Here is a 12,361-nt window from a genome sequence, read left to right as displayed (position 1 = left end):
TATGTTACTCTATATTATTAAAATTGTAATATTAATAATTAAGCAACTTGAGGAACATTTAAGAATTTCAAGTAAATTAAAATTAATAAATGTATGATGCAAGAATAATGGTGTTTTAAGATTGTGTTCTGCTCTCCAAATAAAATCAAAAAAAAGTTGTGCACTTACCCGCAAAGTCCGGGCAGAAATGAGCAAGCTCAACCACTGCGCCAAAGGGAGATTTTACATAAAAAATGTTCAACATCAATTATTTATCCCTTAAACTCAAAATTTGGCCTTTGTATATAATGCAATTTTTCGGCGAAGGGTGTTCAGCTGACCACCCTTGAGTGGTTGTAGCTCCTCCCCTGGATGGGAGTGTTTCACCCTTAACCAGATGTCTTGTGTTCCAGTCCTAGTATGGAGAAAATCCTGTTGAGAGCGGTCAAGCGCCATCCCCGAATGGGCCCTACAGTGCCCAATCCAAATTTAGTTGGAGCTCCAATGCGGGCTTCGAATGAGAAATAAAAAAAATATTTACAATTACAAACTTTCAAATACACACAATTTCATAAATATACACTAGTCAACAATAGTATAAAGCCAAGTTTTACATCTTAAAAAAAATTAAAAGATTCGAACGATGATTTGAAGTCATAAATTGCTCTTCCGAACGCATGCAAGTATTTTACCATAATATCTATATTAAATTTAGAAAATAAGCAGTTAATTCTGAATACAAAAATATGAACAAACATATTTTTTTCTCACTCCATCATAAATAACAAGTAAAAGAGTATTTTTAGTATACTGAATAAATAAATAAAAAATAAAATATATTTTTTCACATTGAATAAGTAAAAATGGATATTTATTTTTAATATATTTAAGACACTATAAACTAAATTTAGACTATAGCCAACAGTGGTGAAAGTAAGAACAGCTCAGGTGAAAAAGGGATCTGAAACACAAAATCAATATACAAATGCCGATGCAGATTTCTTTTGTGAAAATCGGTAATTTCTTGTTTAATATACGCATTTCTACAATGTATTTGTTGTCTACGATGAATGATTCTGTGTAGTTATTGATTTTTTTTTTAAAAATTGTATCAATTTTGATTTGGGCAGATGAGGAGTTTGATGTTTAAGGGTTTTGGAGGGATGTTGTGATGGCTCTGTATAAGAACAATACTGAACTCTTCCAAGTGAGAAGAGGCATAACTGGGTTTGTTTACAAGTTTTTGGATAAAATCAAGAACTGTTTTAGAAGCTGTGGAAGAGGAGGGAAGTTCAGTCTTTTTACAAATAGGGGATTGCTGTTTTGTGTATTTGTACTTGCTGTGCTCTGCTTGATTTCATTGGCGGCTTTTGGCTTAGGAATGCACTTCCATGGTGAGAAACAAAACTAGTTTCAATTTCATTATTATCATATTTGTAGTTATTAAACTGATGGTTCTTGCATTTTGTCTTTTTTAAATGAGGTAAGTAATAAATTTTAGTAATATTAGGGCAAATGTGGGATATGTTTTGATATGCTTTTCCTTAAGCCGAGTTAGTTCCTAAGGTATGGAATTAGGTTTTGGTACATTCTACTCTCCCCAGACCCGTGTGGGATTACATTGAGTATGTTGTTGTATTGGGGCGAAAAAGCGTCTGGAGGCAAGAAGTATACCAAAAATCTATGTTGCTCGGACTTTTCAAACAGATCATTGGGCGTGTTGATTGTTGCATCATCCAAAAGTTATGCATTTTTGCAGAATCAGGCACGACGCAGCTTCGTATTACCGAGGACATGACTCTAGATAGGAAGGAGTAGAAGTCGCATGCTTTCCATCTTGGGCGTCTTTTTTTCTTGACCAAACTTGAGCTGTAAAGCTTTAAACTTGTCCGTGCTGTATCCTCTAGCGCGTTAGATGTTATAATTCTTTCATTTATGATTTTAAATGTTAGTAAGTAATAAGTGGTATCTGCAAGCAATTGCTACTCTTTCTAGGAGTTTTATACTTGTAGATGAGCATACTACTGCGAGTATCTTATGGGCAGTCGGTGTCTCTTTGGCTGCTTTAATATCCTAACCACTAGTTGAAGGATAACAAATCTTTTTTAGTCATACGAGCTTCTCATATTTTGAGTTCATAAAAATTTGGCAACTTTTTTCTAAGTTTAGATGTTACATGTTTTCCCATTGTTCTTTGCAGGTAAATTGGAACCCAACATGTTGCCTTGGAGAGAAATGCGAAAAGATGTTATTGCGCATGATGTCCCTGACCGCCCAACAAAGAAACCCCGTAGGCAGCGTAAGTCTTGCTTTTACTATCCTTGTGTATACTTTTATCTGAGTTTACACAAGCAGGAAACTATAAGGTTGAGAAAGCTTAGGTAGGTTGATTATAGTATGAACAATCTTCCTTTTCCATCTTACTGCAGCGAAATGGCCTCGTTTGGAGAAAACTGGCGAGTAGTAAATCCAAATTGCATTATAGTCATAGCACACAATTTTAAAGAAACATGAGTTTTGTATTCCTCAAAAGAATATATTAAAGAAACAAAAGTTTCTTTTAGAAAAGGTTCCATGAAAAATACAATTAGGTTGATAATGAAGATAAGTATGCTTTCGATAAGCTTCATCTTTGTAGCACATATGGCCTGCTAAGCAAGATTACTTAATCATCTGTCATGTATTTTATCAAAGAATTTTGTGGTCTATCCCTTTGTTGACATCTCTTGGTAAAATGCTGTATACAAACTAGGAAGTTGAAGGGACTATTTCCAGAGTAAGCAGAAAATATTGAAAATCTGCAAATCTTCATTTCGTTTCTATTTGATTTTCAGGTTTTTTTCCCTGTGAGGTAGCATTTAAGGATTCCGTCGATTTGCTTAGTGAACCGAAGGACTTTTTGAATTTCACCCATTTTTCCTTGGGATATATGGAAACAGAAAAGAAAGCTTCCCATATTGATGCTCATGAACCCAGATTTGGTGGACATCAGACCCTTGAAGAAAGAGAACAATCATTTTTTGCTGTAAATCAAACAGTTCATTGTGGTTTTGTGAGGGGAGCTGAAGGGTTCCCAAGTACTGGATTTGATTTGAAAGAGGAGGATAGAAAATACATGAGTGCGTGCAGAGTGGTCGTATCATCATGTATATTTGGAAGCTCTGATTTTTTAAGAAGGCCGACAAGCAGATTGGTAATGATTTGGCTTACTTTTTTCTTTATATTTACTTTTCTCTCATGTAATGATGTACGTTGAGTTTTTTTTATTATATCCATTCTGAAGTTCTAAAACACCAGGAAGGGCTGGAAAATTCCTTTTCTCTTCATTCTCATTCTAATGACCTTGCAGTATTCAACTGAGTTTGCTCTCTCTATTCTCAGAAATGGCAGTTGCATAAAAAAACTTGTAAATCAGAAATGTTGAATAGCTCTGTGAAGATGAAAGACTTTCTAAAACATGTATCCCGAATACGACAGTTTTCTATAATAATAAGTGACTCAATTTAGCATTCTACAGATTTGTCAGATGGTATCTTTGGAAAGCCGAAGAGCAGGTTAGGATATAGCAACATGTGCTTACTTTGGATTGATCCTTGCCTTTTCAGATGAGTGAGTACTCAAAGAAGAATGTATGTTTTGTTATGTTTGTTGATGAGGAAACTCTTTCGACACTCTCCAAAGAAGGAAATGCACCTGATGATGGTGGATTTGTTGGTTTGTGGAAATTAGTTGTCGTAAAGAACTTACCGTACACAGATATGCGTAAAACAGGGAAAGTACCAAAGTTTTTGTCACATCGCCTCTTTCCTTCTTCGAGGTGATTATCCATATCCCTATCTGGATTTTATTCTTTATGTATCTTGCTCCAATTGAAGATGAATTTGTTCTCCTATTGTGGCAACTTTTAGGTACTCTATTTGGCTTGATAGCAAACTGCGGCTCGCAACCGATCCAATGTTGATAATTGATCATTTCTTGTGGCAAACTGGCTCTGAGTATGCCATCTCAAATCATTATACTCGGCACTGTGTTTGGGATGAAGTACTCCAAAATAAGCGTCTAAATAAGTACAATCACACTGCTATTGATGAACAGTTTTCATTTTACCAATCTGACGGTCTTACCAAATTTGACCCTTCAGATCCAAATACTCCTCTGCCAAGCTGTATGTGCCACTTAGTGCTTACTATTTATCCTGTTCTCGTTGTCTTCATATGCAGTTTGTTGAACTAATTATGGCTTTTTTGTGTATTGCAGATGTGCCTGAAGGTTCTTTTATTGTTAGAGCACATACACCCATGTCAAATTTGTTCTCTTGCCTCTGGTTCAACGAAGTTGATCGATTTACTTCACGTGACCAGCTAAGCTTCGCATTTACATTCCTAAAACTGAAGAGAATGAATCCAGACAAACCATTCCATTTAAATATGTTTAAGGTAAGGTGTCTTCAGGTCACTTTAATTCTTTTTATTTACAGCTCTTGCAGAAGTCACATACATATGGTTACTGTTGAATCGTCTGCTTGCTCTTGAAAACTAACTGTCTTGCCAGATATGTTTCTGCAGCATTATATCCTACTTCAATATATCTGCTAACTAAGAGAAGCTATTTGTAATTTGACTTTGCAACAGTGTTATCATTTTGAAACGTTAACACCTTTTTTTCAAAAGTAATGGTTGACATGTTATTGAGGTCGGACAACTTGTAGTCACTTGTGCTGCTTTATCTTCCATCAAACCTGAGAACTGAACATGTAACACAATGCTCTCAGTGTCATTATTTTGTTGGAATATTGTATGTGCACACCAACTCTCGGTTTGTGCATGTCATCCTTGCACAGCGGCTGTGCATATCTTCTCTCCAATTTTATTGGATGTCCCTGAAGGAACATTCAACTGAGTTGTTTTGTTTGCTTGAACATAAGTGTTCCACTAATTGCTCCATTGTTCTGCTGAGTTGTGAAGTTCTTATATTGTAACAAAATTGCACCCAAAACTTGGTGTCCTTTACTTGTGTTAAAGCAAGTCTGTGGAACTTCATCATATGTTTGAATGTTTCTGCAGGACTGCGAGCGTAGGTCGCTGGTCAAGTTATTTCATCACAGAGAGCCATCTATTCCACCTCCTCCAAAAATTAGTTGATATTCTGACTTGACTTAGTAAACTGGACCTCTTGCTAGACCCATTGGAACTAACTTTCCGTTTGAAGATGAACTGATGCATTACATTGGCGTCTAGAGATTATACATTTTGAGGCGCGGAGCTATTTTAAGCTCTACTAAATAGGTGATAGAACTTCCGTTGAATATCTTTGGTTTGTCATTTTGGGCCAAGAGTATGGGGCTAACTCATCTGCCTTTGAGCCACCGTCTTCATGTGATCTTGAGGTGTCACTGCTGCTTGAATTATCACAACTGTTGAACGTTTTCTGAGACTTCTTGTGGGTTCAGCACCAAATGAGTTCTGCAGTAGTTTGCATACATCATCTCATCTGATATACTTGTACAATCTAGATTGGGTACGCGTTTTGTACATTGAATATAGTATCTTCTCTTTTGCAGCTAGCATTGATGAAGTTGGTCATTTCTACAACATAGAGAGCTTTTATTACTATTCATATAGCCGATCCTAACTTGTTTGGGATTGAGGCATAGTTCTTATTACTCACTGCTGAGTTTTCTAACGAATTGCTTTTAGCATTGACAGTACAGTAATATTACAGTCTCATAAGCTCAGCTGTTTTAGTGTAGCGACTTTTCTTCTATTTTTACTATTATCTATTGCTTCTTTTGCAGTGTTCTATCTTGCTCTTTTGCTAACATTATTTTCTTTCCAATACTGCTTTGATTTTTTTTTTTTTTGAGTCGAGGGTTTTATCGAAAACAACTCCACTGACAAAAAACATTTTGTAAGTATAGTAAGTAATTTTTTGTTGCATGTTCAAGAATACTAATGCGAAAGAGAGTGAAAATCATTTTAAGAAAATAATCACTTTCCTCATTTAACGAACTCGTTTTTTTAGATAAAATGTTTTCAAAATTTTTGATCAATCAAAACATACGAAAATTAGAAAATATTTTCCTTCTTTGTATATTTTTTTTCTGCTGACAGTGAAACGTAGTAACTATGGTAATAGTATTTTCTTTTTGCTAATTATAATTATTATTCACTCACCGTTTGTGTAAAAGTGAAATGTCTTATAAAAAGGACATGAAACTTAAAAGAGTTAGAAAATCATTTCTCTTAAAAAAAGATTAACAAATTATATTCTTGTGAAAACAAAAACAATAAATATGGTGGCGAGTGAAAATCAGTGGCGGATCCAGAATTCGATGATCGTGGGTGCTCAATTCTTTTAACAAGCCAAAAAAAAATTATTTCTAGAAGTTTACTACTAATATTTTTATAATTTAATTAATAAATGAAATACAAAAAATAGGAAAGTGGAAAAACAAAAAGAAATATAAGCAAAATTTTGAAAAAGAAGTCAAGAAGTTTCTGTTGGCCGTTTTTCAACAAAAAATTAGGTGTTGTCGCAGGGGCTCGAACCCTCAATGAAGGGCACCAGCACTCCTAGAATCCTACTTCAGAACCACAGCGTCCATGGAACACTTTGTTTAATGGGTGCTGAAACAAACATTATATAACATTTTAAGTATTTTCTATACACATATATAAAGTTTCCGTCGGGGTCAATGGGTGCTCGAGCACCCAAAACTCTACACGTGGGTCCGCCCCTGGTGAAAATACTACTACTCTGTTTCTTTTTTTATTTTTCACAATTTCTATTTTAGAATCAAACGGTATGAACTTTTACCATTTAAGATATATTTTTCCATCATATTTATGAGAAAAATTACAATTTATAGTACATTATGTATAGTTTTCAAATATCTAAATTTCAATCAAATTGACTTTCGAAACGTGAAATTCTGACAATTATTTTGAAATAGAAAGAATATGGAAAAAGAAGGCAAAGTAAACATTTTATGGAAGTTCAAAGGTTTATCTACCTTTTTTTAAATTAACCGCAATGAAATAACAACACCATCAGAGTGGCGCAGCGGAAGCGTGGTGGGCCCATAACCCACAGGTCCCAGGATCGAAATCTGGCTCTGATATAAAAATATGTTCTATATATATATATCTCAGATGCAAGCTTCCAATCTCCACATTTTTTTTTTGCTGTTAATTACTCCCTCCGTCGATCTTTACTTGTCTATTATACTATTTTGAAATGTCTAATAATATTTGTCCAGTTTATGTTGTGTCTATTTTACCCTAGTTATTGAATACTAGTAATATTTATTTTCCAATGTTTAGATGACTTATATTTGATAAGGGTGGTTCGATAAAATGACCATTCTTAATCTGTGTCAAGTCAATAGTGGATAAAAAATTATAATATACATTTTTATAACATGTGAAACTACATTAATAATACATTTTTCTATATCTAGTATTCATTTGAATATATGTATGTGACTTGTAAAATCTACATACTGTTGTAATCTTTTGAGCACTATACAGGACTTTAATGTCATAAATTATTCTTTGATACATCATTTTCATGAAAGATCTTTTATTGTGTTATGTGGAAGTGATGATAGCTGGCTGAGGAATTATTGGATGTAAATGTGAAGTGTCATATATTTTTAGAGTTTTTATTTTTATATCTAACTATTCATGAAGTGTCATTGTTTTGAAAGCAATTATTGAAATAGGGTCATATGTTTCTGATTTTTTAATACAATGTTGCTCTTGCACATAAAGTCGGTAATCTTTATCACCATTCTCTCGATAGCTTCAATAGTTTACTGAAAGCTTTTGACTTAGGCTGACGATCATAAGGTAGGGCGTGGCTCCAATTCTCAATCCTGACCTACACAAGTGGTTCTAGGGATTGAAAATTTTGGAAGTGAACTAATGTTATATATATGTAACTCAATTAGTTAGTGATAACCTTTTCAAGTAATTGTTTGTTTTTTGAAAAAAATGTAAGCAAATTTGGATGATTTATCAAGAGGGTTAAAATTTAAATAGCAAGACAAGGTTGAATACATGGATATTTCCTTAGAGGGATAATAGGAGATGTTGAAGTTAAACCCTTTGCATGCTCACCACGAATATATTTAGAGATAATAATAAATATGAGTAGTTATAATTAATATTTTATATAAATTTTGAAGTTGCAGAAGACTTTAACGACTCTGAATGTAATAACATTAATTCAATTACCGCTAAAAGAAAAATCCTACTGAATGTTTCATTTATTGTAATGACTCTAGCTAAGGTAATGAACATTAAAGATGGATTGATGAAGCCATCCAAATGGAAAACGATGTGCCACATGATATGTATAATAATTAAAAACTAGATATTTGGAAGTCCCCCAATATTAATTTTAATTTTAATTTTAATTCAATTTACATTTACAACTTTATGACTTCTTACAATATACTAATGTTCACAGAAAATCTAAAAGCAGAACTAAATTGAAAACTTAAGGATTATTAGTGTTCATTGTTAAAGAATAAAGGTCATTTAAATCCAAATTCTAAACTTAAGAGACTGTTTTAAACATTTTGTCTCACTTTTAAAAGGGCTTTATAGCAATAGTACTTTGTAATAAGATAAATATGTGAACTTGAATAACTTTATTGAAATAAAAAGAAAAAACCTAAATGATTTTAATTTACTTGTTAAGTTCAATAAATTGTTGTGACCATATGAGGATTTAACTCCTAAATTCTTCGATAATTCTATGATTTTTTAGAGGAAGCTACACTTGTGTGTATAACTTGATTATATGAGTACTTGATTCTATAGTGTTATATTGAAATAGAACCAAACTGATATGTGATTGAAAGTATACTGTTATATATATATGACTATAAAAAATTGACAAAAATTGAAACAATAAAAAATCAACTTAGTTATAATTTGTTTGGTTCCATGTTCCTTAACACTTAAAAATCGATTTAATTGATTTGATTTTCTTCGTAATAAAACCTTAACCATGAAGACCCCTACATGTTTATTTTGCGATATTTTTTCTTAACTAAATTAGTGATTAATCAATCACGCCGCAATTGATTACACTTCAATTTTCCTATAGCCCTCCCCCCCCCCCCCACCCCCACCCCCACACACAAAAGTCTATATCAAATCAATTATAATCAGGACTTATAAATTAAATTATGATAAGACAGTTTATATCAAAATCATATTGGGAGTACGTAATAACGAAAGTGACTTAGGATAATTTAATCTAAGATGCTAACAAACAATAAACAATCTATTACTAATACTATTTAAGATAAAGATTGACATTTAAACACCAAGTGTTTGGATATATTTTGAGTAATATTTGGAAAAAAATAATGATATTTTAAAGTTGAAATGATGTACTTGAAAGTTAAGTTTGTATTTGGACATATATTATAAAAAAATTTGACAAATATTAAAGTTTGTGAGGGAAGATTTTCTTTTACTTGAAGAAAAAAAAAAAATCTAATTTGGAGGAAATTTTTGGCTTTGGCATAAAGTATCACTTAACAACATTAAAAAAAATTATATGTCCAAAATGGCCTCTAATGGAAGTTTGAAAAGGAAACAAGCGATACCTAATTAAGCCAATCACCATCATTAAGGGTGGAGCTAGGGAGAGATTAGGGTTCTATAGCATTTAGTAACTTTATTACGAAATTTACTTAGCTAGGTTTCATTTATTTGTATTAAGATTAAAATATATGAATCTGAATGCACATTTGATTATGATGTTTCTATAGATCTTCTGAACAATGGATGATTATGATTGTTTTTCAATATCTAAACGTTATTATAATTAATTTATTTTTAAATATAATAAATATACCATACAAATAAAAAGTAGTTAAATATTAGAAAAACATATAAATTTAATATAATAAAATCATTTTTAAAAAAAAAACATTTATGTTCACTAGTGATAGAGCGGAGATGCATGGTTTGTAATGCTGAATTGTTGATGATTGGTGCTAGTTCTTAATAATAAATTTGATGATAATTGTGATGACGGAGACCATGGTTGTAATGGTGGAGTTAGTTGAGGTTGGTAGTTGATAATGGTGCTGAAGAACGTGTGAAAGTTGACGATGATGTTAATGATAGTTGTGCTGATGGAGATGATGGGTAGTAGAAATATAAGTTATAACCGCGAAAATTTGATATAATTATAATGATAACTCCTCTCCTCTCTAGTACTTGAACTCTTTATATTTAATTGAACATATATTATTTTTATTTTAGAGATATTTATTTTGCCAATTATATATGTGTACTTTTTGTATGGAAGGGAAAATACAAAAACACTCAAGTAAGTTTTGAGTGCTTGAGGCCGACATTGAATTGTCAGCCTACCCACCAACTTTGCCAGAAGGGGTGGAATTGACACTTCAAATTAAAACCATTTGGAAACAATATCACTTTCAATTTCTACAAACATATTGAAAATCATGCAAACTTAAATTAATTTCCCCACTTGGCAACTAAATTAATTGCCTTCTTTTTTCTATGCCTCTTTCAATGCATAATACATAGATAGTCATTAAAATTTGGTCTTAGCAGATAAGTAAGTACTTTATTATTGAGTATACGCATCTAAATACCTGATCAATTTATCTTTATTGTATCAGTTGAGTACACTGTACACTCCCGACATACAAAATGATCTTGTAAACACCTCCAAAAATTATGTGACACGTCAATGTCAGGAGTTTGCGAATTACGAGGCACAATGGAAACAAGTTCGAGTGTTTAATTGTCAGTTAAGACAAATTAGGCTATCTGGATAAACTCTCAAAGTTAGAAATTATAATGCTTGCTAGCTAATTAAGACCAAGTTTAAGTGTATGCTTATGTAGTAATTCCTTCGTCCCATTTTATATGTCACTTTTTTACTTTGCACTTGCATTAAGAAATGATGTAACTTTACCCTTCTACCCTTATTTAATATTTTCTTAAGTCAACTTTATTAATAAATGACAAGATTAATTAACTATTTTATCAAGGGTATAATAGGCAAAATATGGTAATTTATGCATACATTTTATAAAATGACAAATATTGTGGTCCAACTATTTATAGAAAGCGATGACATATAAAATGAGACGGGGGGAGTATATGTTATTAATATCTTAAAAAAAAGAAAGTGCTTAAGATTTTCGTCTTTAATTTATACTCTTCAAGCTCTTTTTTGAGACAAAAAATAAACCGAATTCGATTTGCTTTTTTTTTTAATTAAAAAAATTAAAGTAGCAATTGTGTCTATTGATAATTTGGTTGACTTTTTAAAATAATTAAGTTGATCAAAGTTTTGATTTTTTTAAAAAATAATAAATCGATTGTGTCTATCGATTTTTCTATTTTCTGAATTTTCACCAACTTGGTTTCTTAAAAAAATGATTAATTTTTATTTGTCAATTTTGGACATGTTTTTAGTAGTGAAGCATCACCTTAATTTATATATTAAAAAAATGTACTAAGTATTGCTTAATTTTAAAGTACAAGCCAAGGAGAAAGTGATTTTCACTCTAATATTATTATCATCGAAAATAAAATATGCAAAATGAATTCTCCATCCAAATGTATAAGTAAATTGAGTATGGAGAACTAGTTTTATTTAAAGAAAAAGGGAAGTGAGACACAAATTATTAGCTCGATCTTTAGTTTGTGAGTTCAAATTATTGAAGAAGTAAAAAGATGAAAGTTTTGGAAAAAAATTAAAAAGAATTGTTATTCCTAGTTAAAATAAGCAGCAACATTCTGATGGGAGCGTCACCCTCGAATGAATCCTGCAATGCGTGATCTAGATTTAATCTGAGCTCGAATGTAGGCTCCGAACACCGATTTAAAAAAAAAAAGCAACATTCCGACAATTTTGTTTGAATGATTTAAGCCTAGAATGGATGGTAAGACATCTATCTCCATTATGTCACTGCAACAGGAGCTGGCATCTCACGTGAATCTTGCAACCACCTATATATATTATTTTTCTAGTTTTCATGTCTGGTACGATATTAAAATTCGACTAAATTCAAATTCATATAGAATAGAGTTTGAGGATAGTCCTCTAATTAATAAGATTCTTTTTAATCTTTTAAAGCTCAAATCTGAAATATCTAATTAAAGATGAAGAAATTTTAAATTTTCTATCATGATTCATATTTTGTACAACCACTAAATATTATAGGAGTAGTAATTATTTCTGTCTCCTAAATTCTAGCGTCCTCTTCTTCTTCTACTTCTTTAGTATTTCAAAAAACAAGTTCATGGATTTTAAATTTTTAATAATTAATGAAATAATTACATATTCCACAATATCATATAGGAATGATATGTTC

At 31.8% G+C, this 12,361-nt stretch overlaps 1 protein-coding gene and 1 pseudogene across 1 annotated transcript; one reads left to right on the top strand and one right to left on the bottom strand.

Annotated features, from left to right (window-relative positions):
* Nucleotides 1-901: 901 nt before the first annotated feature.
* On the top strand, nt 902-5,555 carry LOC125821504 (probable hexosyltransferase MUCI70). Its single transcript, XM_049500925.1, has 8 exons — nt 902-995; nt 1,141-1,373; nt 2,180-2,278; nt 2,814-3,172; nt 3,585-3,796; nt 3,888-4,144; nt 4,237-4,415; nt 5,043-5,555. Exons 2-8 carry the CDS (start codon nt 1,151-1,153, stop codon nt 5,118-5,120), a joined length of 1,407 nt encoding a protein of 468 aa, XP_049356882.1. The 5' UTR covers nt 902-995; nt 1,141-1,150; the 3' UTR covers nt 5,121-5,555.
* Nucleotides 4,774-4,868, bottom strand: LOC125821590 (U6 spliceosomal RNA; annotated as a pseudogene).
* Nucleotides 5,556-12,361: the final 6,806 nt, after the last annotated feature.

This window comes from Solanum verrucosum, unplaced genomic scaffold, assembly GCF_900185275.1.
Source record: "Solanum verrucosum unplaced genomic scaffold, falcon-dt-bn FXZP01000217.1, whole genome shotgun sequence".
Classification (NCBI taxonomy): domain Eukaryota; kingdom Viridiplantae; phylum Streptophyta; class Magnoliopsida; order Solanales; family Solanaceae; genus Solanum; species Solanum verrucosum.
Note: the sequence above shows the minus strand (reverse complement) of the source record. Positions and strands in the feature narration are given on the sequence as shown.

Bases quoted from the DNA above. Each gene is read 5' to 3' on its own strand.
- LOC125821504 (XM_049500925.1), top strand. From the start codon at position 1,151: ATGGCTCTGTATAAGAACAATACTGAACTCTTCCAAGTGAGAAGAGGC. The intron at 3,173-3,584 runs GTAATGATTTGG...TTGCCTTTTCAG, and splicing joins GAAGGCCGACAAGCAGATTG to ATGAGTGAGTACTCAAAGAA. The intron at 4,416-5,042 runs GTAAGGTGTCTT...ATGTTTCTGCAG, and splicing joins TCCATTTAAATATGTTTAAG to GACTGCGAGCGTAGGTCGCT.